Source organism: the organism of the source record quoted next, unplaced genomic scaffold (assembly GCF_019419815.1).
Source record: "Pyrus x bretschneideri cultivar Hongxiangsu unplaced genomic scaffold, Pyrus_bretschneideri_v1 Contig28, whole genome shotgun sequence".
In the NCBI taxonomy this organism is placed as follows: Eukaryota; Viridiplantae; Streptophyta; class Magnoliopsida; order Rosales; family Rosaceae; genus Pyrus; species Pyrus x bretschneideri.
Window position 1 is genome coordinate 1237595 of NW_025999590.1, and position 26636 is coordinate 1264230.

Sequence of the window (26636 nt, forward strand, 5' to 3'; positions counted from 1 at the left end):
AAAGTAATCCGGCGCACTCAAGAATTTTTGTTCGAGTAAGTACTTAAAACAGCCTCAATTCCATGGTATTTAGCTGAAGAGGGAAATGACATGAAACTTTCTCCTAACCAAAACCAAACTAACAGTCTGCGGCACAAATGGGCATAATTACTTGGGCTAGAGTGGATATAATTCCTTAGGCACCCAGGTTCAAATTCCGCACCCACTTGAGATTTGTTAAAAAGTAAAATATCGTTTGTATAAAAATAAATCAATGCACATGAATCGGTTTTGTGTGAAGTATAATGCAACAGAATCTATAATTCACATAATAACCAGTAGCTTAACATCTCTATTCTCGCTCTACAAACAAAAGAATCTGTACAAGGAAAGCACATCTACATGTTACAGATTTACGTGTGTGGTTTGATGCTTTCATTCGGAAATATAACATTCGGGTTTCGAACATGTGGAGCTATCAAATCCTTCCAGGTAGCTCCTGTTCCTTGAAAATCAGAGGAAATGCTCCATAGAAAATCCCTTTGATGTTTTGCTGACACTGGTGTGGATGATCTTACAATGGCTTTGGAGTTCGAGACTGGAAAACTAGCGGTCTTACCCATGCCAGCGCCAAGCAACCATCGGGAGCCAGAATGCAGTTGGGTTGTGGTACCCCAAAGCCGCCTGCTTCCAGGCGCAGCATCCACTCCTGCAAGATGGACGTCGATGATTTTAAACTGAGGATTGCATCCTTCGTCTCCTTCATTTGTCTCCCCTTTTCTCATGTCCCCAATCTCGTCAAAGACTGACTCATCGTGTTCGTTCTCTTTGCTATCGTTTAACAGCACACTTGACACCTCTGGCATTAAATTGGCCAAAACTCTCTCCACTTGAATTAGAGCAATCATTGGAACACCCACTGGTTCATGGTTTCGAAAGGGATCTCTAAGCTGCACCATGAGAGCAATTGTGAGGTTGTCCCCCAAAAGTCCACAGTTCCTACCGGATAAACCACCGCAGTTCGTTTCTTGTGTCAAATTTCTATCAACCAAATCTGTGTACTTGGCATGATGGGCAGCAAGGATTTTCAACAATCGCTCTCTGCTGTGATCTTCATCACTAATGATTTTAGCATCTAGCCTCAGCCACTCGTCCAATGGTAAAGACAGAGCAATTAATCCCTCAGCATCAACAACACGGTCTCCAAAACCGCATAGTTGCAAACCTCCAGACTGAGGATATATACTTGGAGGTGCCTCCCCGCTTGACATGCGGGACTGGATTCTTAACCCTTCCACTGCAAGAGCTTCAATTTTTCCCATTGCCAAAGGGGCAAGATACTCTAGAGATACGTAGTCCGACCCCATCTCACTACATCCCAATTCGGCAGAACTCAGGTTATGACAACTCCAACTAGAAGGAAATCCTTCATCCTGCCTCCCATGATATAAAATCTGCTCAAACCTGAAACAAGGAGGAGAATTAAGCCAACAAATAGAGAAATATTTGAAATCACAATACTTCAGATATCAATGTAATTGTTGTGCTCACAAACCTCTCAGACACCACTATGTTACGCGCTGCAGCCGCTGCCTCCCAGGCTACTTGTTGTATTGTCTTCCCGGTAATATCTTCCAAAGGCATTAGTTTACTCACACACTCATGCAGCGTATCTCCAACCATTGCCAGATGCTGCACTATCTGGATAGCATCAAAACCCATTACTGCTGGTATAACAATGGGATTAGAAATATGAATCACCAAGTTCCCACCGTTTTTAGCATTTCTGAAAAGTGAAGGATTCATAGACTGCAAAATGCCTCCACCCTTCAACCGAACATAAGGACCAAAGCCTTCTCCGAGTGGAGGTAGGAGTGGCTCTTCAAGGGGGAGCTCAATTGGACTGCCGAATCCACCAGAGAAGGTACGAGGAGAATTCCGAAAGTCCTTTTCATTTAATCCCCATTCTCGCATCAAAGCTTCAGTCTCCAAGCCTTCAAGAATTTTGGCCTTCCTTCTTCTTAATAGCTCACTTTCTTTCTTGTGCTCTTCTTCAGCGGCTTCAATGATCAATGACAAATCAGAATTCTCAAAGCAATCTCCAGAATCAGAACCTGGTGAAACAGAGGATCCAATTTCGGGCTGCTCTTCCTTCCAATCAAAATCAAAAAACAAGTTTCCCGAACCCAGAGCCTCTTTTTCAAACTCTCTTAAAAGACGTTCTCTAGGAGACTCGGCATCACTATCAGAACTCATGCTACAGTCCATACCAAGGATGTTTAAGAAATCACTTGACACGGATTCAGTTACATCGTCCAAACTAAGTGATTTTTTACCTGTTTTACTTGATTTGTAAGTCAACTTAAGTTCCGTGTGGTTCCTTTCCTCAAGAAACTCTCCCGAAGAAAATGGACGATCCAAATCTGCTGATTCTGAAATCAAGAGCATGTGAGTTGCAGACTCCACCTCATCCATGGCCAATCCCTGGGTGCATACATTATCATGTTCATGTTTGCGGTCATCCACCACAACCTCGTCCACATAACTACCATGGGCTTCCTTTGGAATAACCATAGTCTTCTCCTCGAGGTCTATGTCATAACCATTAATGATCTCATCCACATTGATAATTTCAACTGCTTCTGACTCATCATTAGCATGACCGGGAACTTGATCAGATTTTAACTCTTCCATCTCAGACATTTCTGTCCCCACTTCTACAATGGTAAATTCAGTATCGTCATCATCCTCATATTCTTCAATTCCTTTAGCAAACGAAAAGTCTATATCAGTTTTAGGTTCAAGTGGCGGCACATGTTCACAATCTGACTCTGTTACACTACTCAATCTCGTCTCATCAAGTGTCTGACACAAGAAATTAATTGACTTGGAGAGCTCCAACCCTCCATTCAGCAGTACTTCGCGACAAATCTTCAAATCAAGAGACTGAGATGAGAAGGCAGGCTTGGGAGTTACACTACGTGGCAAACTCCCAACTGGGCGAAGCATTGTAGCTCCACCGTCCAACGAACTTGACCTCCTTGACCCTGTGTTCAGAAGCTCAGGAACATTTGGTTTAGCCCTCACATTAATTAACTTATCCTGCATCACCAGAAATCCCAAACTAACATTTAGATTAGCACCTCTAGCCTTGCCTGAAAGGTTAAAGCTTGTTGTCCATTTACCACTCTTTTCCCCCTCCAACTCCTCAAAAGTAAGTGGTAACAGCCTCGTAAGATCAACCCAGTGTTTCCCGATGTCAAGCCCTGGGACCCCACTCAAAGAAACGTAGATCAACGACAGCTTCTCCTCATACTTAACCGAATGGTTCGGGCCATTTCTACTTCCATACACAGAACACCTATGCATCAAAGTTTCATCAAATTCAGCTACGCCTTCCACAACCTTCGAACACTGAGTCTGCAGCACCTCACCCTTCCTCTTCCAATGCACACATACACTAAGATTATTAAAACTCAGAGGCAACCCTTCAACAGAATGCACATGAAGGTAAAAACAACAACTAAATTTCCGATTCCCGATATGACTGAGAGCCTTCAAGGGCTTCTTCCAATTCCACACCGAAGACGATTTCTTGTCCTTGTGCAACAAATCTTCCCCAACAAATCTCGGGTTTGAATCCAAAAAACGGGTTTTCCCAGCAGATTTGGATCTTCCATCAGAAGAGGAAAGCAAAACCTTCGGTGGGGATTTATGAAAGTAAAGGGCTTTGCTTAGTTCTTCAATGTCACGCAACAACTCAACATTGTTGGAATTCCCACCACTGTAATCCTCCCTACTCTCAGTTTTCTGCAACATGATACTTTATCTTTGCATACAAATTAATCTAATTAGACCATATCCAACCAAACCCACCATGGAAACTTGTAAATAATTCAACTTTTCTCTAAAACCCCCTACAGATGATTTTGAATAACAATCCAAACACTGGAACTGATTAATCGAAAGAGAAATTCTGACAATATGAAAAAAAACTGCAAATGTACAGTACCAGCAAGGACCGGGCGTCTCTTGGCCGGAGGAACGTCGCTCGGGGTCTCAGCCGATGAACACCGTGCAGATGGATGTCTTGGTCGAGCGAGCCGTGTGGTTGGTTTTGGGTATTTTCTCGGGAATCGTGTGAAGATTCTCCGGGAAAAACTTCACCGTGACGAATTTTAAAGGCGATTGAAAATAGAAGTTTTGTCTTCTGTGTGTTGGACGGTGGAGTGATTAGAGAGTCGTTCTAGTACCAGTTTGGCGAGGTTATAATGGTCATTGTATTTCGTGAACGATAACTATGCTTTCGTCTAAAAAATAATGATTTTCCGACTTTCGTTTTCTTTTCTGTGCCTACTATCTCTTTTAACTAATGAAATTTAGGAGAGAGAAACAAAAAAATTATTGCGAAAGATTAATGTTAGAGAGGCTGTATTTTTATATCACATTGGCTTATCAGATGACGTGTTAAGTGACGTATATATCTCTCGTCAGTTAATGGATCTATCTGATTGAACGTTAGTTGTATCCATCATCCGTCACGTGTGAGTACATCAATATGATTTAAAAATATAACTTCCCTAACATTATTTGGGTAAAAAACAAGAGCGTCAAGATCACTACCATAATAATTTTAACCTTATATTTTAACTAAGATTTTACTTATCCTTGTAGTTTCAAACGTAGCAATTTAAAGTTTCGTAGTATGGTTAATTTTGTTCTTAGCAAAACATGTGTAATTATAAATCAATCTTTTTTTTTTTTTTTTTTGATTAAAAGATAGATTTGTTAGATTAAGGAAGAAATTAGGGGTTTGAATCCTCGCCGTGGTGTAAGAACAACATCTTCTATACCATTGCAGTAGAAAGCCACTTGCATGAATCAATCTTTTTAAGGATGTTAAAATACCAAATAGACCAAGACATTATCCTTGATTACGTCAACTAATAAAAGTACATAACTTAAATTACTAGATGACCAAAATCATACTTCGGCCTTTATTTCTACTTGGGTCCGGTCCACCTTGGTGGGCATAGATGAGCTCAAAAGTTGGACTTTCTAGTTATCTTTCCGTCAAAACCATGTAAATATAAGATAGCCGTGATCATGACTGAAAACGCTATTGAAATATTTTTGGATTCTAAAAGAACTTGAATTGCTTATTACAAGAAGCACCAATCATAGGATTCTTGCAGACAACACTTTAAATGTTTTCCAGGATTCACACTTGCGTGAGAACTCAAAGCAGTGTTGGAGCTCTACTGTGAAAGGTCACGGATAAAAGATGGTCACACTGTTCTTGATGTTGGGTGTGGCTGGGAATCTTTGTCATTGTGCATTGCACAGAGATAAAGCAACTGCAAAGTTACCGGGATCTGCAGCTCGACGACACAAAAAGCTTCCATAGAGAAGCAATGCCTGTGCGTAAGCGATTAATTCTTTACCAGATTGAGTTGCTGGACTATGTGCCGCGATATTGATTCAAGTTATTTTTGTTACGGTGTGTACGGATCTAGAGCTGCAGAATGTAGAGATGTCATCGGTGATATCAGCACGTTTGAAACAGAGGCTTCCTGCTCCATAAAATCAATCATGGATTCAGCCGTGAAATGGACAGTATATTGGCCTACATTCTTCATTTCGGTGGCAATGCCAAAGCTCTGTTTGCGTACGAAGCAATGAAGCAGCCAAAGCTCTGTTCGCGTACAACCAAGGAGAAGAGTCGATGGTTGTTCATTTCCTATTCACGAAGAAACGAAGCAATCAAAGCTCTGTTCGCGTACGAAGCAATGCCAATGGAAAATGAAGTGTAAAAGCAATCAGCAATGCCAAAAATCAAAGTGCATGTTTGCTGTTCAAATAATGTGACCGTTGAGAAATTGTAAAAAGTATAAACCCTTCAAATTATCAACCAGTTTTGCTGGTTGATCACACAAAACTCCAACAGAAAACTAACCAAAAACGTACAATTTCACAGAATGTTGATGCCCAATGTTACACAGTTCGAACCCAACTCGATATTCTCAGTTTTCGATTTCTCAAGGTTTTTTTGACCAAATGGTCTTGAGAAGAAGTGGAGGGGCTGATTAGATAAAAATACCGGATATTTTTCATAAAATAACCAAAATGATTGACATTGTACAAATGACCACTTCTATCGAAGGCGACCAAAGTGAGGTGTTATACTAAACAGAAACCATTTTGACTAAGAAGTATTTCTCTAATTCATTCTCAGACTAACAAAAAAAACTCCCAACCTAGACCGGCATTAACATCTCCGCCGCTGCCGGTTTTCGTTAGCCACCGTCAGCGGTGGTGGAGTTCACATTGCCTTCAGCCTCTAAGAAGCGACTCAGCTGCTTATCTTCCAAATGTTCCTGCGCAAAAACAAATTTAAAAACCCAGAAAATAAAATAATTAAAATATTTATATAAAATTATTAATTGTGATTTGGATGAACATTTAGAAGAAGGGTAAGATTTGGAAACGCACGGCGAGGCAGGCCTTGTATTTCTGCCATTCTGAAACGCAATCCTCCTTGTCCCATTGGCTCTTCACAAACTTCTCCGAGTACCATCTGCAAACAAATACAATACCCATTATACCCTTTTCAGAAAACGAAAAATGGATTTTGAAGAGAGAGGAGAGAGAGGAGAGAGAGAGGAGAGAGAGGAGAGAGATTAGGGTTTAAGGGCAATAATGGAAACTAATTTTGTGCAGAGAGGACCTGGTGAAGCAATTGTGGTAGGCGTCTCTGAGTTTTGCACAGGGAGAAGTGGAAGAAGAAGAAGGTTTCTTCTTGTTCTGTGAATCGGCGATGATCCCCATGTGTCGCGAACCGGTTCAGAGGCGGGGGGGGGGGCGAAGTCCGAGTTTTTCACTCTCTGATGAAGTGTTTTGGGCCGGTTTATATATTTCTCGGGTAGATATTGGGCCGTTTAAGAAGGAAGGGGAAATGTTGACTGGGCTAGACCTCCTATTAACGGGCCTTGTAAATGAAAATTATCTATAATCAGTTTTCCAAGTTCAAACTCTCCCTCCTAGGGATGGCAACGGTTCGATTTGGGGACGGAAATGTTATATCCATCCTCATAACCATGAAAATTAATCATATCCATAACCACAAAATAACCATCGGGGATTATCCATAATCATATACACCGGGTAACGGATTTTCAATCAGTTATCGGTTATATCCATCTTCGTCAAAAAAAATATATATATTCATCCAATTGACACACTATAAATTTTAGTAGATACTAATTTTGCCATTAAATAGCCACATCCAATTACAAAAAACATAACAATATATATTTGAAGTTGTTCATGATAAGCCAATATGATAAATTGGTCCAATAAAAAAGAAAAAGAGGACAAAAACAAATACGAATGAAAGATAAACTAAATATATGACAACAAACAAGAAGACAATTATTGATTTAATTTTGCATAATTCTATGGGCTCATAACATATGTAATAAACTAAAAAACTGACGCTAATTGATAATTTGCATGAATCAAATAACATGAAAAAGAATGAAAGATTACCTATTGAGCTTACAACATGCACCAATTTCTTGATAGTGAGACTCTTGAAGAGAGATGAATTTAATAAACTTGGAACATTTGATAATTGATATATAAAATGATTCAATGAATTAATTTGGTTGAGTATAACAATAAGAGTATTGAATTGATGAGGTTGTTCGTATGCCCCATGTATGATGTTTGGTGCATAATAAAGATGGTATAAGGTTTAATGCATGCATAATGAATTAGTACTATAGGGATAGGAATAATTGAACACGTTGTGGGCAAGATTCCAAGACTTCAAAAGGCATAATTGAATAAAATATAATATATATCAAATATATATATATATAATATTCGGATCGGATTCGGGTACGGATATGGATTGGGAACCCCTATAACCATATCCAAAACTATAACCGAATAAAATTAACGGTTTTTTCCCATATCCAAACCATACCTGAATTAGCATATCCAAATCCAATCCATTCGAACGATTACCCACGGTTAACAGGTTTAACGATTAGAATTGTCATCCCTACTCGCTCCCTTCTTAATGTAGTTTAGAGTAGAAATATTGTTTGGCGGGATAGACAATAGAAACAGACAATCTTCTTCCAAAAAAGATAAACCAGAGATGACAAAGGAAGATATTTAGTTCAGAAAATATACGGCAATCAAGCGAAGTAACTTGTTCATATGATCGTAACATCGGTCCGTGGTGTTATCAGTCCCCATCTTGTAAAAAGATCACATGAGATTCAAGTAATGGTTGCATTTGTCTTGAGAGAATACTAGTACAATTATTTATGTCTCTTTATTCTTTGTTTTGGCAAGTTCAAGTTACATAAGTTTGGAAATAGTCCTAGACACAGTACCAGTTTGGTACTGCTTAAACTTTTTTAAAAGCAAGGATGAAAAAAAATTGAGTTCAATATTATGTTTGATAACTTAACGACAAAGCACTTATTTTCAAAATTGCTGCAAAAAACAGTTGAAAAGTGGAAGCAGCCATTTGCTGCTTTTAAAAACCGGTTTTTTATCTTAGAAACACGATGAACAGTAATGTTTAATGAAAGTTTGCAAATGCCAATCCTACCCTCACCTCTCGCGTCTTCCTTGCTCTGTCGTCTCACTGGTTGTCTCCCTCCCGTCTCATTCGTTCACTCCCAACTCGTCGCCCCAAACCCAATCCCCAACCTCAAACTTCATTCACAGCTTAATCTTTGAACTTACTCCAGTTTTTTTTTATAGTAGTGCAACAAATGCAGGAGAGCATTCACACAGTCAAATCCTCTGCCTCGCGGTCGTCGACTCCTCAAAGCTCACAGCCTCACTTGGCCATGGAGTTAGCAAAAGAGCTGCGTGAGATTCGGACGCTACAGGGCCACACCGATAGGGTATGGAGCCTCGCCTGGAATCCAGCCACTGGTGTCGCCGGAATCCCCCTTTCCTTCCCTTCTCTTCCTGCAGCGGCGATAAGACCGTTTGTATTTGGGAACAAAACCCCTCCACTTCTTCTTGGGACTGTAAGGTAACCCATCATTTCATTTAATTTTATTTAATATTTCCATTTTTTGTTAAATGGGTCGGTTCTTAATGGAGTTTTTATGGGTTGCAGGCAGTTCTGGATGAAACGCACACCAGAACCGTCCGATCGTGCGCTTGGTCCCCATCTGGGAATTTATTGGCCACTGCAAGATTCGATGCCACCACTGCAATTTGGGAAAATGTTGGAGGCGATTACGAATGTGTTGTCAGTCTAGAGGTATGCAATAGTGAAAGAATCTTGCTTTACATAAATTGGTAAAAGAATATTTAGTAGTTCAACTTTTTTTTTTTTTTTTTTAAGGTAAAATTAGGGTTCAAAAAACCCAAGAAAAACAACTAACTATTAACAAAGCGGGTACGAGGAAACCTAACAGCATCCTCAAAGATCAAACCTATTCACAAGAGAAGGAGACTCATAAAAAACATGAAGAACAATGTCAAACTTATGGCCTAAATCTGCCATATCATTAGCCACTCTATTCTTCTCACGTTAAACATGAGAAACCAAGCAAATCCAATCCCTGCTCAATAACTTTAATAGTTCACTTTTATTTGTTAAGAAAATTAAATTTATGGCACATCTAGTATTTTATCATTTTTTATTATTTCTCACCATCATAGTTACTTTACATAAAAGTTTACCAAGCAGTATAATATTGTTTTGTTTTTCCAAAAGCACTTTTACAAATAAATTTACCAAACACTTTCTGCTTTATTTTACAACTGCTTATTCTCATAGCACAGCAGAAGCAGTTTTTTGTAAAGCACACCAATACCAAACCAGTCCATAATCTTCGTTATAAAACAGATGCAGCCAAACATGGAATCCTAGTATTTCCCGTATGCCAACTCCGTCGCGACATCGGCAAGGTTTCTCTCGCTCTGAACACTCTGAACCCATTTGGCGTTGATTTGCACCCGCTCAATGCTCTGCTTCACTGTTCTAGTTATCTTCGGGTTTGGATGTGCTTTGAAGAACTCATCTACTTCCTTAACCTTGTCAAATGAAGCAAACTGCAGAGGAAGGTAGAAGGAAATAACGAGGTATTAGAAATCTAAGTTGCACAGCAAAAGACCTCGAGCATAAGAACGAAAGTTCCAAGAGAAAGAAAGAACGAACCGGTGAAACAATTTCACTGACAAAGCGAGGAATTAGTAATCCAGACCCCCAGGTCTTTGAGATGTGCTCCCAGTTATCCTGGTTTCGGATAATCCAAATGGAAAAATGAATCATAGCAGCAAAAGTGGAAAAAGAAAGAAAAAATCCATGAAAGTGGGAAACATTTCGTAGCATGTCGTAAACTAGTGAGAGTTACCTTCATCCACGTCCATGCTGTTTCCCGACCTTCATTACTAACAGTAAGTCCAAATACAGCATCCTGACTGCGAACCTACGTAGATGGGCATTAAAATCAGCATATCAAGCTTTGAGATTCTCAAAATTATTACTTGTAAGTAAAACTTCAACCTCCAATTAAGAGAAAGAAAATCTGAAATACCTCAGGAGTCAATATAAAGTGGAGAACTTCCAGTGTAATATTGGGATCGGGACAAGACGCTAAAGAACCTACAGGCACAGACACATCGATTACTGCTACAATCTAACAGCCTCATATGTTCAGCATTATTTTACTAATTACTTATGTTTACCTAGAATGCGGGTTTTTTCCTGGCTTAGATCACTCTCTCTGTAGAGTATAACAAGAGATTCATAGCCTGATCGGTCAGATACGCTTGTTCTTTGCATTACAGCCACATATGCTGCCTGCAACAGTAGTTCATAATTAACATCAACGATGAACTTAAAAGTTTAATTAGGTATGTGTAATTAATGATTTACGTCAAAGCAACCTTTCTAACGTCTGGGGGGAGGAGGGGTGTGTTTCTGTCTTCTATAAAGGCATGAAAACGCCTACTTGCTTCATCTAACGTCAGGTCATGACCAAAAACAGCAAGTGCAGTCAAAATTTCTCCTCTCAACATTGCATCTAAATGGCTTTCGCCGGGTTTAGGCTGCCAACCAAGCCTCCTGTAAAGAAATTCCATCATAAATGATAAACTTTTAACAAAATTAAAGAAAAAGACAGAAGCAAATCTTGTGTCCTGATAGTTTATCTACGTAGGCATTTGAGTTGTTAAGAAAAAAACAAGCTTACTCTGCAGAATACTGGAAAAGTCCAATAAAGAATTGTTTAATGTGATCCAGTAATCCAGGTACAGCATCGACTGCAATTCTCGCCAGATTATAACTTATCTGTGAAACATGAGGACCAGAATCAGGCCAAGGTCATCAATGCAGTAACATAAACACAATGTAGGGGCGATCATTACAGTAATCAAATTTGACAGCACGATATAGTCAAGTTCCTCTCTGTATGCACTCAACAAGGTAAGCAATGAAGCAAAAGACTGCTTGCGGGCCATTGATAGGGCAAAGGAATCATCCAAAATGCCTGTGAAAGGAAAAAAAAATTGGTGAAAACTTTCACTATCAAAGAGAAAAACAAGCATGCATACGAAATGATGATTACCAAATCTGTCAGTTTCAGACAATTGCTTCTTTTCGATAGCGTTTCTAAGCGCAGCTGCAAGTTCATCCTCATATTTCACTCTGTAAAAACCAGTCTGATCCACATTGACTTTTATCCAACTGCATAAAGCATTGTCTTTGTTGCTTGTGCCTCCACATCCAGCCTTTCCCACTGAGCAACCCAGAAATTCCTTTATGTCAAGAGTTTCAGACTTCGCTTGTAGTAGGAAATTCTTGCGTGCATCATACGAGCCACAGGATAATGTGATCGGCACAATCCATTGCCCATCGCCTTGGGAACCGCTTGAGTAGAATTGTGTCTGCCATACATTAATTAACTTATTAGATCTCTTTGTTCGTGTCCTTGTACCGTGGAATAAAACCTAAACAAATGACTTAACAGCTTATATGTGCATTAGAGCTTGAGAGGATCTTTCAGAATTTTATTTGATAACCAAACAACTTTGAAAGAAGCAAACATAAGGAAACCTGATTAAACTCCAGTTTTTGATCTTTGACTTTGACAGAAATAACCGGGTAACCCTTCTGCTGTGTCCATGAACTCATTAGTTTGTTTACAGATTCACCAGATCCCTCCTCAAGGGCAGCCCACAAATCTTCTGTCTTTGCATTTGAGTAAGCATGCTTTTTGATATATGAAGCAAGTGACCTCTGGATGCATTAAAAAGTGGCATGCAATTAACTGTCTAACTTTTTTATATCATAGAAAATAAGATAGTTCCTTCAACCTTCAAGCACACTAGTTGACAAATCAAAGGACATACCTGGAAGACTTCAGCACCTAGATAGCTTTGTAGCATCCGAATAACAGCAGCACCTTTTTTATAACTTATTGCATCAAGTATTTCATCAATCTCAGCAGCATGATTGATCTCCACCTGCCAAAAAGAACAGATTAAACCATAAATACCAGAGAGACTTGTACACACTAATACTCTCCAATAATAACGCCTTGAAAACTATAATGGTGAATATTACTATTTAAAGCCTTCTGTGCAGATGATCCAGATTCGATGCCAGGAAACAGCAAACTTAAGGAAATTAAAATTAAAATGAAACCCAAGAAAGACCAACTGCACGAATAAGTACCTCAATGGGGTGAGATTCTTCAAGCCCATCCAGCTTAAGACCAGCAGTGACTTCATCAAGAAACTGAGTCCATATTTTCCACTCTGGGAATAAGCTATCAGTAGCTAAATAGCTCACCTAATGACATTAAACTACTTAGTTATAAGCACAAAAGCATGGAAACTAACAAGTATAACAATGATATGAAGTGATACCCATGTTGCAAATCCCTCATTCAGCCATAAATGTGTCCACCATTCCTTTGTTACAAGATTGCCAAACCACTGGTGTGCCAATTCATGTGCCACGGCAATTGTAACCTTTTACCAAAACCAAATAAAGTGATTAAACGTATCACTGAGTGCTAAAACTATACCTCCCTACCATATTAACCAAGATAATTCTGAAAGCAGTAACAGTCAGGATGCGCATTTTACTCTTTGCTTGTTGGCAGCTGCAGAATGTTGTTCATCAAAAAGCAAAACTATTTCTCGGTATGTAACTAAACCATAATTCTCCATAGCGCCGAAAGAAAAATCAGGTATTGCAACCATATCCAATTTGGGCAACGGGTATGGCACAGCAAAATATCTGCAGAACTTATCATCAATGATTTCATATTAAATGGAATGTTATGCAGCATAATTACAACAACAACCAAGTCTTATCCTTATCCCACTAAGTGGGATCGGCTGTATGAATTGAATCCTAGAATGCCACTACGCTCGGTTTTGCGACAAGTCTTTCATTAGCTCCAAGTACAACATATCTTTTCTTAAAGTTTCTTTTCAAGTCTTCCTAAATCTTCCTCCACCCCTTTTGCCTTGAAGCTCCGTTTCATAGTCGTCTTTCACTAGCTCCAGGTACAACATATCTTTTCTTAAAGTTTCTTTTATCTTCGGTTCACGTGTTCAAACCACTTTAAACGATTTTCCATTGTTCTAAAAAACTAGCCTCGGGGCGTGCCTAGGCGCCCTTGGAGGCGGGGCTGCTGGGTTTTCGCCTCTGTTTTGTGAGGGTAGGCGTAATGAAGTGTCGAGGGGCCTTGGTGACAGAGGCGCGCCCAGGTGTTCAGTTGGGCCTTTTTTTCATTCCAATTCCAGGTCTATTTCTGCCGTTCCTCTGTTTCTGCCATTCCTCTTTGTGCCGTTCTAGTTTCAAGAAAGAAGAAAGAAATTTTCTCTCTCCAAATCCTAGTGGCAAAGTCTTAACTCTTAACTTTTTTTTATGTTTTTGTTTTTTATTAATAGCCCATTCAGATTCTGCCACCTAGAATTTTGATTAGCCAAGATTTATTTCTCTTGAAATTTCCTACAACTACTCACTCAGCCATTATTTCCTTTAAATACCCTATAATAATTGCTCCACTGAATCTTTATTTCATTTTAAATTCCCTATAATAGCTCCACTTAGCGTTTATATCCAAAGTATTATACTATATGTATAATTATATATGCAATATATATTAAGTTATACAGGTTGCGTGAGGCTTTCGCCTCACGCCTCATGCCTAGACGAGGCTATCTATGAAATGACTCCGTCTTTTAATACATTGATTTTCTCTTATCTTATCTTCAATTGCGGCCACTACTACTTTACCTTGGATATCCTTGTTCTTACTCATATCATTCTTTGTGTGCCCACATATCTAATGAAGCATTCACATCTTCACTACTCATTTTTTGCACGTGTTGCTTTTTGACAGCCCAACACTCCGTGCCATAGAGCATTGTTGACCATATTGTCATCCTATAACATTTTCTCTTGAGCTTTAGTGGCATACGACGATCGCACAACACACACACTGCACTCTTCCACTTTATCTGTCCAATTTGTATTCTATGGTTGAGATCTTCATTTAATTCTTCATTATTTTACAAGATTGATCCAAGATAACAAAAGCATTCACTCTTTGGTACTTCCTGATTTCCAACCCTCACCCTATCTCATCTGGACCCCCACTTTATCTTAACTTGCAATCCCTATACTCTGTCTTTGACGTTAGACGAAGACTTTTAGATTCCAACTCTTCACGCCAAAGGTTAAGCTTTGCATTCACTCCCTCATGCGTTTCATCTATCAGTACTATATTATCTTCGAAAAGCATACACCAAGTGATATCATCTTGAAAATGTCCTGTAAGCTCATCCATTATCAACACAAAAAGGTAAGGACTTAAAGCTGAACCTTGGTGTAACCCTATGGTTATGGGAAAGCTTTCATTTTCTCCTTCATGAGTTCTTACTGCAGTCCTTGCTCCTCCATGCATATCCTTTATTGCTTAGATATATGCTACACTACTTTTTTCTTCTCTAGAATCCTCCAAACAATTTTTCTTGGGACCCTATTAGAGAAACTGCTACATTAGTCCATGACATGCATCAAGTGCAATTGCCAACTTGATTATGAATGATTAGTAACTTTTACACATACTCTGTGCACAATTCAAGTGTCTTGACAGCAACGTGCAAAGCAAACTTTCCCTGGTCTGCCTTACCAACTTGACAATATACCCGCACTTTGACCCCTGTAACGACATCAAATGTGACATCATCAAGAAAAAAGGTTGCACTGACATACACATGAAACTAAGGATATTGTGTAGGAGTTTACCATCTGAAGTATGATCTTCAACGTAATCAAACAATCCGACAACAATGGCCACCAAATATGTAGACATAATTGGTGTTTCCACATATGAAACTGTCTTCAGATGTCCATTCAATTTTTCTTCTTGAATCGGCATGTTAGAAAGGGCTACTAGTTCAGACGGAACACCATCAAGTGTAATCTTGAATGTAGCCTGCCAAACAAATAGCCAGCAAGTCATAAACTCTATATTTGAACAATTTAACCAGAATGGGAAGATTGATTTCTCATCTTTACTACCACCTTAAACAATAGATCTCTTTTTACCTAGTCTCAAAAATGCATTTATAACAATGTATATCCAGAATGGTGTAAACAAAATCACTTGATCTTCTTCTTCTAAGCCTTTTCCCACTAGGTGGGGTCGGCTGTAGGGATGCAACACAAGGACTTCCTAGCAGGTCACCCATCCTAGTAATATTCTCGCCCAAACTCGCTTAACTTTGGAGTTCATATGGGATCCGATACATGTGAGTTGGTATGATCGCATCCCAAGGATTCGATGTAAGATAGGAGTGCCGGCTATCGACTACCTGACACCTTCCCCCTCCTCCTGCAATGAAAATCAATATCTTAAGTCAACTGTGTGTGTGTGAGAGAGAGAGAGACAGTAACCTTGCAAGCAGGTTCATCCCAACACGGAAAGCACCGCCTGGCATCAACGGGTTCAAACTGCGTAACTGCCATATTTTTCTTCTCACCATTGTGCTCATATGTACTGCACAAAACAAATCAAATCTTAGACATATCTATACCATTGGGACATGATAATACTGAACGAACAATCGAAGATGGACTGCGCAAAAGTTCCTGCATTCAAAAGCTACCTTCTGTAGAAACCCTTCATCTTGTCATTCAAAATTCCTTCAAATTCAATAACCAAAACTCCAGACCCAATCGGAAGCATCTCTCCAAACTCCAAAACCAAAATTCCATCGTCTTCAAACGTCTCGGCCTTCGAAGGCTTGAAAACCTGCTCAAACATTCATTTACTCATTCAGTAAAGACACAAGTAGCCAAACAACGCACTAAATGAATTCCAAATAATCTTTCCATTTCCTACGTTATCCGTGCAGCCAAACAAGGCAGTAAAGTTGGCAACGTTACAATCATCTTATCAATTCCAATCCATTCACTTGCCCACAAATCATGAACAGAGCAGTAATTAAACCAAAATTAAAACTAATCAACGATTGATTAATTGAACTTAGACTTACTAATCGAGTATTAATTAACAAATCGACATAAAAAGAATGAAAATTTTCATCAGCCAAACACCTCACTCTCCATTCTACTTCTTTTTTCAGTCAGTTCTACAAATTTGAAAATCAAATGCGCATCGATTACCTTGGACGAGCCGCCGTGAGCGAAAGAAACGGAGCCCGCATTGACGGAGAGCTCGGCGGCGTTGAGAACGATGAATTTGGTATCGGCGACGATATCGAGGTCGATGTCGACGGAGCCGCCGAATTTGCAGGCGACGAGGTCTGGCATCAGCCTTACGTCGTATCGTTTCGGGACGGCGAATTTCGGAAGCCGGGGCTGGCCTTTAAACTGCTCCATAGCAGCGACGACGAGTGTGATACTTGCGAGCTGCGCGAGAGTTGATCGAGTTCAGATTTCGGAAGTGTGCTACTGGGACTCATCAATTGTCGCCATTTTACAGCTTGCAACGTACGGTCTGGACTTCATTTTTTGACAATATGATCCGCAATTAATTTAGCAAATATCTCTTGACACATAATGAAATGATCGACTAATTGTAGTAACAATCCTTTAATTTTAACTTAGTTGGAGCAATCATCCATCAACTAAAAGTTTATTATCATTAAATTCCTCAACTCATCAAAACGTGCCGTTATGATCATTTTCGTAAATTCGTTAGAACCTTTTGGATTGAATTGGTTATGTGTGACCTCTACAGGAACCCAGCTGGCCCTGGGAGACTGGTAGAGACATAAAGGAAGGAGGGATTATGGAATGGTGTTTCAAGCATCGTATGAAAAAGGATTGGAAAGGTGGAATTTTGGTGCATGATGCTGACACAAAAGGAGAAAAGGACAAAGGTTTCTGATGATGCATCCACACCATATAGAAAAGAAAAGAAAAAATGAATAAATAAATAAATAAAAATGGAAGGTTATGGGTTGGTGCACGGCACTATGTGAATGATTAAGATTGCAAAGATAAGTCTCACTATTTTCTCCTCTCTTTTTCCTCTCTTTCTTTCTTTCTTCCTCTTCCTTCCTCTTTCTCTGCCGTAGGTCTCTCTACTTTGGTGTTGTGTGAGGTTTGTATTTATATAGAAAATAGCAATCGTAGGAAGAAAGCTTTGGCAGACAGTGGAAGGGCAACTTGCTCATTATTTAATTATTTGAGTGGACATACACTATTTTACAACACTCCTCTTTGGATGGTCACAAGTCTTCGATTGACTCGTTAAAATGGCGGTGCAATAGACACATAAACAACACAATAAAAAAAAACTCGTAAATGTGAAATGTTTGGCTGATAACCAAACACGAGTTTTACTGAGAAGTATTGGTGGTTGGCTATATGTCTCAATTGAATCAATGATGCAACATGCAAGATGGCATGTCCCCATGCAGAAACTGGCAATTTTGTTTTCATGAGTAGAGTGCGAGCTATTAACTAAATCTGCTTGATCAATGATTCTACTAAACCATTTTGAGTATAGACATGAGGAACAGTGCGAGCTATTACCAACTTCCCTTGAGAACAAGCTTTGCAAGGGTTATCATTTAAGATAGCAATGTGTGTGCTCAATAATGGATGTCCATTAGAGATGGTAATGATACTACGCATCATGGTGGATCCTGGATGGCCCAGAAGGTCATGCCAAAGTATGGAAACCTTTGAATAATGAACTTTTGGATCATGACAATATATGGTTCAACTGTCTTTATGTATGTATAATATAATCCACTCAACAAATCTCGCAACTTCTCCAATATACACTTTTGGGTATCATTAGAGGTAACGCATAAATACTCCACATTTTCTGCATTTTTTGTTCCAATGTGGTATCCATTTAAACGTATGTCTTTGAAACTCAACAAATTTCGAGTAGATCGAGTAGTATACAACGCATTTTGTATGAACAATATTGTTCCATTTGGTAACATAATCTGAGCTTACCCTGAGCCTTCAATTACATATAATTGCTCTGATATTGTTGTTACCCTTACTTTTGTAAGCATTAAGCTTGAGAAATACCTTCGATCACGAAGTATTGTATGCGTGGTTGCGCTGTCTGCAAGACACATATCTCTGCCATTTCTCATATTTTGAGAATAACCACAATTTTTATCTATGCTTTCTGAGTAAATGGAATCATAGTTAAAAAACAATTTATTCATAATAAAAGGAAATTGAAATATCACTTTTATTGAATTGAAATGCGAGTTTTAAACTACAAGTTCAGAATAAAAATACATCAAACATAAATGATTCAATCGGACTGGTACACTTCACTCCCTCTTTCCACAATGAAGTCTGAGGCATCTAAGTGAGTTGTGTTCAACTGCCCTGGTAAGTTGAGCACTGGATTAGGTATATCCATTAGTCTAGCCTGGTCAAAGAAATTGGTCTTGACACCTTTCTCCTTGACGGGGGCTTAATATAGCCTTGGTTTTTGACGTTAACCAGTTTCCAATGCAAAAATTCAAAATAAAATTACAATCCATATGAAATTCCAACTCATGAGGACTGAGGAGTATGCATGAGGTGATTTTAGAGCGTGTCCAACCACAGCCAGCCACCAATTGCGCGAAGGTGGGCATCCTCCTAATTCGAACCACGGTTTAGATAAATAGTTATTTAGGTTTTATGTTGTTTTTTGATTCTTTATAAGAGATTTTGTGCCAAAAAATATATTTTGTAGAATATAAGGACGATAATTTGATGTTGCAAGGGAAAGAAAACAAAAACAAGGCAAAAATCAACAACAAAAGAAATTTGAAGAAGGGGAGGATCGGCATTATGCTACAAATAAATGATTATATACGTGTGAAAAATTAAAGTATTGTTATGAACTTTCCTAGTTTAAGTGTGATTGTGTAAATCCTAGATTTGATTTGATTCTAGTTATTCTTTCTTATATGGACTTGTATTCCTTGGGGATTAAGGATTTCTTTTTTCCTTTTACTACTATAAATAAAGGCACTACCATGTGGATGAAAAATTTCTTCTCTCCTTTTACTACCATAAATAAAGGCACTACGAAAGATGAACAACAACATCCACAATACACAATTCCCCTACGATTCTACAAACACATCTCTCTCTACCCTTGCCGCCAGCCCTTACCTTCTTGTCAGATAAAATAGGCTACAACACGTTATCAGCACGCTCCTACCGCTGAGCTTAGGAATCTGATGTTGAAGCTTTTTCTGCATCAAACCAGTTCATTCATATCATCAAGCAATCATGTTCTTCCAAAACAACAGTTTTTATCTCGATATTTTTGCAGCCCTGATATCAGGAACATTCACCATAATGCATGACCCAACTTTACGTTTTTCGAATTCTAGATTCTACATAAATTATGTATGCATTATATTCGGTTCAGAAAACATACGGCAATCAAGTGGAGTAACTTGTTTTTACGACCGTAACAGCGTTACGTGGTGTTATCAGTCTCCATCTTATAAAAGATCACACGAGATTCAAGCAATGGTTGCATTTTTCATGAGAGAATACTAGTGCAATTATTTATGTATCTTTATTCTTTGTTTTGGCAAGTTCAAGTTACATAAGTTTGGAAATCCAGTCCCAGACATAATCTTCGTTAAAATACAGAAGCAGCCAAACATGGAGCCCTAGTATTTCGGGTACGCCAACTCCGTCGCGACTTCGGCAAGGTTTCTCTCGCTCTGAACACTCTGAACCCACTTGGCGTTGATTTGCACCCGCTCAATGCTCTGCTTCACTGTTCTAGTTATCTTCGGGTTGGGATGTGCTTTGAAGAACTCATCTACTTCCTTAACCTTGTCAAACGAAGCAAACTGCAGAGGAAGGTAGAAGGAAATAACAAGGTATTAGAAATCTAAGTTCCACAGCAAAAGACCTCGAGCATAAGAACGAAAGTTTCTAGAGAAAGAAAGAACGAACCGGTGAAACAATTGCACTGACAAAGCGAGTAATTAGAAATCCAGACCCCCAGGTCTTTGAGATGTGCTCCCAGTTATCCTGTGTTTCGGATAATCCAAATGGAAAAATGAATCATAGTAACGAAAGTGGGAAAAGAAAGATAAAATCCACAAAAGTGAGAAACATTTCGTAGTATGTCGTAAATCAGTGAGAGTTACCTTCATCCACGTCCAAGCTGTTTCCCGACCTTCATTACTAACAGCAAGTCCAAATACAGCATCCTGACTGCGAACCTACGTAGACGGGCATTAAAGTCAGTATATCATCAAGCTTTAAGATTCTCAAAGTTATTACTAGTATAAAACTTCAACCTCCAATTAAGAGAGAGAAAATCTGAAATACCTCAGGAGTCAATATAAAGTGGAGAACTTCCAGTATAATATTGGGATCGGGACAAGACGCTAAAGAACCTACAGGCACAGACACATCGGTTACTGCTACAATCTAACAGCCTCATATGTTCAACATTATTTTACTAATTACTTATGTTTACCTAGAATGCGGGTTTTTTCCTGGCTTAGATCACTCTCTCTGTAGAGTCTAACAAGAGATTCATAGCCTGATCGGTCAGATACGCTTGTTCTTTGCATTACAGCCACATATGCTGCCTGCAACAGTAGTTCATAATTAACATCAACGATGAACTTAAAAGTTTAATTAGGTATGTGTAATTAATGATTTACGTCAAAGCAACCTTTCTAAAGTCTGGGGGAAGGAGGGGTGTGTTTCTGTCTTCTATAAAGGCATGAAAACGCCTACTTGCTTCATCTAACGTCAGGTCATGACCAAAAACAGCAAGTGCAGTCAAAATTTCTCCTCTCAACATTGCATCTAAATGGTTTTCGCCCGGTTTAGGCTGCCAACCAAGCCTCCTGTAAAGAAATTCCATCATAAATAACAAACTTTGAACAAAATTAAAGAAAAAGACAGAAGCAAATCTTGTGTCCTGATAGTTTATCTACGTAGGCATTTGAGTTATTGAGAAAAGAACAAGCTTACTCTGCAGAATACTGGAAAAGTCCAATAAAGAATTGTTTAATGTGATCCAGTAGTCCGGGTACAGCATCAGCTGCAATTCTTGCCAGATTATAACTTATCTGTGAAACATGAGGACCAGAATCAGGCCAAGGTCATCAATGCAGTAACATAAACACAATGCAGGGGTGATCATTACAGTAATCAAATTTGACAGCACGATATAGTCAAGTTCCTCTCTGTATGCACTCAACAAGGTAAGCAATGAAGCAAAAGACTGCTTGCGAGCCATTGACAGGGCAAAGGAATCATCCAAAATGCCTATGAAAGGAAAAAAAAAATTGGTGAAAACTTTCGCTATCAAAGAGATAAACAAGCATGTGTACAAAATGATTACCAAATCTGTCAGTTTCAGATAATTGCTTCTTTTCGATAGCGTTTCTAAGCGCAGCTGCAAGTTCATCCTCATATTTCACTCTGTAAAAACCAGTCTGATCCACATTGACTTTTATCCAACTGCATAAAGCATTGTCTTTGTTGCTTGTGCCTCCACATCCAGCCTTTCCTACTGAGCAACCCAGATATTCCTTTATGTCAAGAGTTTCAGACTTCGCTTGTAGTAGGAAATTCTTGCGTACATTATACGAGCCACAGGATAATGTGATCGGCACAATCCATTGCCCATCACCTTGGGAACCGCTTGAGTAGAATTGTGTCTGCCATACATTAATTTACCTATTAGATCTTTGTTCATGTCCTTGTACCGTGGAATAAAACCTAAACAAATGACTTAACAGCTTATATGTGCATTAGAGCTCGAGAGGATCTTTCAGAATTTCATTTGATAACCAAACAACTTTGAAAGAAGCAAACATAAGGAAACCTGATCAAACTCCAATTTCTGATCTTTGACTTTGACAGAAATAACCGGGTAACCCTTCTGCTGTGTCCATGAATTCATTAGTTTGTTTACAGGTTCACCAGATCCCTCCTCAAGGGCAGCCCACAAATCTTCTGTCTTTGCATTTGAGTAAGCATGCTTTTTGATATATGAAGCAAGTGATCTCTGGATGCATTAAAAAGTAGCATGCAATTAACTCTCTAACTTTTTTATATCATAGAAAATAAGATAGTTCCTTCAACCTTCAAGCACACTAGTTGACAAATCAAAGGACATACCTGGAAGACTTCAGCACCTAGATAGCTTTGTAGCATCCGAATAACAGTAGCACCTTTTTTATAACTTATCGCATCAAATATTTCATCAACCTCAGCAGCATGATTGATCTCAACCTGGCCAAAAAGAACAGATTAAAACATAATATACGGTATATACCTGAGAGACTTATATACACTAATATTCTCCAATTAATAACGCCTTGAAAACTATAGTGGTGAATATTACTATTTAAAGCCTTCTGTGCAGATGATCCAGATTCGATGCCAGGAAACAGCAAACTTTTGGAAATTAAAATGAAAATGAAACCCAAGAAAGACCAAGTGCATGAATAAGTACCTCAATGGGGTGAGATTCTTCAAGCCCATCCAGCTTAAGACCAGTAGTGACTTCATCAAGAAACTGAGTCCATATTTTCCACTCTGGGAATAAGCTATCAGTAGCTAAATAGCTCACCTAATGACATTAAAATACTTCTTTATAAGTACAAAAGCATGGAAACTAACAAGTAGAACAATGATATGAAGTTATACCCATGTTGCAAATCCCTCATTCAGCCATAAATGGGTCCACCATTCCATTGTTACAAGATTGCCAAACCACTGGTGTGCCAATTCATGTGCCACGACAGTCGCAACCTTTAACCAAAACCAAATAAAGTGATTAAACATGTCATTGAGTGCTAAAACTATACCTCCCTACCATATTAACCAAGATAATTCTGAAAGCAGTGACATTCAGGATGCGCATTTTACCCTTTGCTTGTTGGCAGCTGCAGAATGTTGTTCATCAAAAAGCAAAGCTGTTTCTCGGTATGTAACTAAACCATAATTCTCCATGGCGCCGAAAGCAAAATCAGGTATTGCAACCATATCCAATTTGGGCAATGGGTATGGCACAGCAAAGTATCTGCAGAACTTATCATCAATGAGTTCACATTAAATGGAATGTAATGCAGCATAAGTACAACAACAACCAAGCCTTATCCCTAACCCACGAAGTGGGGTCGGCTGTATGAATCCTAGAATGCCACTATGCTCGGTTTTGCGACAAGTCTTCCGTTAGCTCCAAATACAACATATCTTTTCTTAAAGTTTCTTTCCAAGTCGTCCTAGGCCTTCCTCCACCCCTTTTGCCTTAAAGCTCCGTCTCATAGTCGTCTTCCGTTAGCTCCAAGTACAACGTATCATTTCTTAAAGTTTCTTTTATCTTCGGTTCACGTATCCATACCACTTTAAACGATTTTCTCTCATCTTATCTTCAATTGCGGCCACTGCTACTTTACCTCAGATATCCTCGTTCTTACTCATATAATTCCTTGTGTGCCAACACATCCAATGAAGCATTCTCATCTTCACTATTCATTTTTTGCACGTGTTGCTTTTTGACAGCCCAACAGTCCGTGCCATAAAGCATTGTTGGCCATATTGCCGTCCTATAACATTTTCCCTTGAGCTTTAGTGGCATACAACGATCTCACAACACACCCAATGCACTCTTCCACTTCATCTGTCCAACTTGCATTCTATGGTTGAGATCTTAGTTTAATTCTCCATTATTTTGCAAGATAGATCCAAGATAACAAAAGCGTTCACTCTTTGGTACTTCCTGATTTCCAATCCTCACCCTATCTCATCTGAATCCCCATTTTCACTTAACTTGCAATCCCTATACTCTGTCTTTGACCTTAGACGAAGACCTTTAGATTCCAACACTTCCCGCCAAAGGTTAAGCAAAGCATACACCAAGTGATATCATCTTGAATATGTCCCGAAAGCTTGTCCATTACCAATGCAAAAAGGTAAGGACTTAAAGGTGAGCCTTGGTGTAACCCTATGGTTATGGGAAAGCTTTCATTTTGTCTTTCATGAGCTCTTACTGAAGTCCTTGCTCCATCATCCATATCCTTTATTGCTTAGATATATGCTACTCGTACTTTTTTCTTCTCTAGAATCCTCCAAAGAATTTTTCTTGGGACCCTATCTCACGCTTTTTCCAAATCTATAAAGACCATGGCAAATCCTTTTTTTATCTCTACAATGAAAAGGCAAAAAAATCTAGAAAAACTGCTACAATAGTCCATAACATGCATCAAGTGCAATTGCCAACTTGAATATGAATGATTAGTAACTTTTACACATACTCTGTGTACAATTCAAGTGTCTTGACAGCAACGTGCAAAGCAATCTTCCCCTGGTCTGCCTTACCAACTTGACAATATACCCGCACTTTGACCCCTGTAACGACATCAAATGTGACATCATCAAGAAAAAGGTTGCACCGACATACACATGAAAGTAAGGATATTGTGTAGGAGTTTACCATCAGAAGTATGATCTTCAACGTAATCAAACAATCCGACAACAATGGCCACCAAATATGTAGACATAATTGGTGTTTCCACATATGAAACTGTCTTCAGAGGTCCATTCAATTTTTCTTCTTGAATCGGCATGTTAGAAAGGGCTACTAGTTCAGACGGAACACCATCAAGTGTAATCTTGAATGTAGCCTGCCAACCAAATAGCCAGCAAGTCATAAACTCTATATTTGAACAATTTAACCAGAACGGGAAGATTGATTTCTCATCTATGCTACCACCATAAACAACAGATCTCTTTTTTCCAAGTCTCAAAAATGCATTTATAACAATGTATATCCAGAATGGTGTAAACATTATCACTTGATACTGATGAAAATCAATATCTTAAGTCAACTCTGTGTGTGTGTGTGCGTGTGTGCGTGTGCGTGTGTGTGTGTATGTGTGTGTGTGTGTGTGTGTGTGTGTGTGTGTGTGTGTGTGTGTGTGTGAGAGAGAGAGAGAGAGAGAGAGAGAGAGAGAGAGAGAGAGAGAGTAACCTTGCAAGCAGGTTCATCCCAACACGGAAAGCACCGCCTGGCATCAACGGGTTCAAACTGCGTAACTGCCATATTTTTCTTCTCACCGTTGTGCTCATATACACTGCACGAAACAAATCAAATCTTAGACATATCTATACCATTGGGACATGATAATACTGAACGAACAATCGAAGATGGACTGCGCAAAAGTTCCTGCATTCAAAAACTACCTTTTGTAGAAACCCTTCATCTTGTCATTCAAAATTCCTTCAAACTCAATAGCCAAAACTCCAGACCCAATCAGAAGCGTCTCTGCAAACTCCAAAACCAAAATTCCATCATCTTCGAACGTCTCGGCCTTCGTAGGCTTGAAAACCTGCTCAAACATTCAGTAACTCATTCAGTAAAGATACAAGTAGCCAAACAACGCACTAAATGAATTCCAAATAATCTTTCCATTTCCTACGTTATCCGTGCAGCCAAACAAGGCAGTAAAGTTGACAACGTTACAATCATCTTATCAATTCCAATCCATTCACTTGCCCACAAATCTTGAACAGAGCAGTAATTAAACCAAAATTAAAACTAATCAACGATTGATTAATTGAACTTAGACTCGAGTATTAATTAACAAATCAACATAAAAAGAATGAAAATTTTCATCAGCCAAACACCTCACTCTCCTTTCTACTTCCTTTTTCAGTCAGTTCTACAAATTTGAAAAGCAAATGCGCATCGATTACCTTGGACGAGCCTCCGTGAGCGAAAGAGACAGAGCCGGCATTGACGAAGAGCTCGGCGGCGTTGAGGACGACGAATTTGGTATCGGCGATGATATCCAGGTCGATGTCGACGGAGCCGCCGAATTTGCAGGCGGCGAGGTCCGGCGTCAGCCTTACGTCGTACCGTTTCGGGACGGCGAATTTCGGAAGCCGGGGCTGGCCTTTGAACTGCTCCATAGCAGCGACGACGACTGTGATACTTGCGAGCTGCGCGAGAGTTTTTCGAGTTCAGATTGGGAAAGTGTGCGAGTGGGACTCATCAGTTGTCGCCGTTTTATAACTTGCAACGTACGGGTCTTTTCTAAGAAAATTTTACACGCCGACTTATGCATGGTTGTGCTATCACACTCACTTTTTAATT

The 26636-nt window shown here is 39.2% G+C and overlaps 5 protein-coding genes and 1 non-coding gene across 7 annotated transcripts; 1 reads left to right on the top strand and 5 right to left on the bottom strand.

Annotated features, from left to right (window-relative positions):
- Window positions 1–285: 285 nt before the first annotated feature.
- LOC103927507 (protein PLASTID MOVEMENT IMPAIRED 1-RELATED 1) lies at window positions 286–4215 on the bottom strand. The gene is made up of 3 exons (XM_048588358.1): window positions 3992–4215; window positions 1535–3808; window positions 286–1443 (listed from the first exon to the last, which is right to left on the bottom strand). Exons 2-3 carry the CDS (start codon window positions 3796–3798, stop codon window positions 393–395), a joined length of 3315 nt encoding a protein of 1104 aa, XP_048444315.1. The 5' UTR covers window positions 3799–3808; window positions 3992–4215; the 3' UTR covers window positions 286–392.
- A 539-nt stretch (window positions 4216–4754) lies between these two features.
- On the bottom strand, window positions 4755–6863 carry LOC103927508 (uncharacterized protein At4g33100). 2 transcript variants are annotated; one of them, XM_048588579.1, is made up of 4 exons: window positions 6707–6863; window positions 6472–6556; window positions 6252–6356; window positions 4755–5719 (listed from the first exon to the last, which is right to left on the bottom strand). In XM_048588579.1, exons 1-3 carry the CDS (start codon window positions 6805–6807, stop codon window positions 6276–6278), a joined length of 267 nt encoding a protein of 88 aa, XP_048444536.1. In that variant the 5' UTR covers window positions 6808–6863; the 3' UTR covers window positions 4755–5719; window positions 6252–6275. The 2 variants fall into 2 exon arrangements, with proteins under 2 accessions (XP_048444536.1, XP_009334709.2); XM_009336434.3 differs by lacking the exon at window positions 4755–5719 and having other exon boundaries at window positions 5926–6356.
- Window positions 6864–8483: 1620 nt separating this feature from the next.
- On the top strand, window positions 8484–17676 carry LOC125479355 (protein CIA1-like). Its single transcript, XM_048588578.1, has 3 exons — window positions 8484–9043; window positions 9131–9277; window positions 17253–17676. Exons 1-3 carry the CDS (start codon window positions 8912–8914, stop codon window positions 17400–17402), a joined length of 429 nt encoding a protein of 142 aa, XP_048444535.1. The 5' UTR covers window positions 8484–8911; the 3' UTR covers window positions 17403–17676.
- LOC103927510 (aminopeptidase M1) lies at window positions 9749–17244 on the bottom strand. The gene is made up of 19 exons (XM_009336437.3): window positions 16676–17244; window positions 16156–16301; window positions 15944–16046; window positions 15293–15482; window positions 15113–15206; window positions 13117–13270; window positions 12895–12999; window positions 12701–12817; window positions 12376–12489; window positions 12080–12262; window positions 11592–11910; window positions 11392–11513; window positions 11217–11314; window positions 10912–11089; window positions 10711–10825; window positions 10560–10627; window positions 10377–10451; window positions 10181–10258; window positions 9749–10074 (listed from the first exon to the last, which is right to left on the bottom strand). Exons 1-19 carry the CDS (start codon window positions 16889–16891, stop codon window positions 9889–9891), a joined length of 2661 nt encoding a protein of 886 aa, XP_009334712.2. The 5' UTR covers window positions 16892–17244; the 3' UTR covers window positions 9749–9888.
- LOC125479380 lies at window positions 15702–15820 on the bottom strand. Its single transcript, XR_007259941.1, has one exon. It is a non-coding gene; the product is annotated as a 5S ribosomal RNA (ribosomal RNA).
- A 2339-nt stretch (window positions 17677–20015) lies between the features above and the next one.
- On the bottom strand, window positions 20016–26550 carry LOC103927509 (aminopeptidase M1). The gene is given in 20 exon segments (XM_009336436.3): window positions 20016–20355; window positions 20462–20539; window positions 20659–20733; window positions 20843–20910; window positions 20994–21108; window positions 21195–21372; window positions 21500–21597; window positions 21675–21796; window positions 21873–22191; window positions 22359–22541; window positions 22655–22768; window positions 22992–23108; window positions 23186–23290; window positions 23408–23561; window positions 24796–24889; window positions 24975–25164; window positions 25512–25614; window positions 25724–25869; window positions 26237–26457; window positions 26460–26550. Coding segments are annotated over 20 exon segments (2742 nt in total). The 5' UTR covers window positions 26536–26550; the 3' UTR covers window positions 20016–20169.
- Window positions 26551–26636: the final 86 nt, after the last annotated feature.

Bases quoted from the DNA above. Each gene is read 5' to 3' on its own strand.
- LOC103927507 (XM_048588358.1), bottom strand. From the start codon at position 3,798: ATGTTGCAGAAAACTGAGAGTAGGGAGGATTACAGTGGTGGGAATTCC. The intron at 1,444-1,534 runs GTTTGTGAGCAC...TCCTTGTTTCAG, and splicing joins AACATAGTGGTGTCTGAGAG to GTTTGAGCAGATTTTATATC.
- LOC103927508 (XM_048588579.1), bottom strand. From the start codon at position 6,807: ATGGGGATCATCGCCGATTCACAGAACAAGAAGAAACCTTCTTCTTCT. The intron at 6,557-6,706 runs GTCCTCTCTGCA...ATTTGTTTGCAG, and splicing joins TACCACAATTGCTTCACCAG to ATGGTACTCGGAGAAGTTTG. The intron at 6,357-6,471 runs GTGCGTTTCCAA...GTTTTTGCGCAG, and splicing joins AATACAAGGCCTGCCTCGCC to GAACATTTGGAAGATAAGCA.
- LOC125479355 (XM_048588578.1), top strand. From the start codon at position 8,912: ATGGAGCCTCGCCTGGAATCCAGCCACTGGTGTCGCCGGAATCCCCCT. The intron at 9,044-9,130 runs GTAACCCATCAT...TATGGGTTGCAG, and splicing joins CTTCTTCTTGGGACTGTAAG to GCAGTTCTGGATGAAACGCA. The intron at 9,278-17,252 runs GTATGCAATAGT...TGACCTCTACAG, and splicing joins AATGTGTTGTCAGTCTAGAG to GAACCCAGCTGGCCCTGGGA.
- LOC103927510 (XM_009336437.3), bottom strand. From the start codon at position 16,891: ATGGAGCAGTTTAAAGGCCAGCCCCGGCTTCCGAAATTCGCCGTCCCG. The intron at 10,826-10,911 runs GTTGCTTTGACG...CTACTGTTGCAG, and splicing joins TCCCCCCAGACGTTAGAAAG to GCAGCATATGTGGCTGTAAT. The intron at 10,452-10,559 runs GTATTTCAGATT...CCATCTACGTAG, and splicing joins ACTTTATATTGACTCCTGAG to GTTCGCAGTCAGGATGCTGT.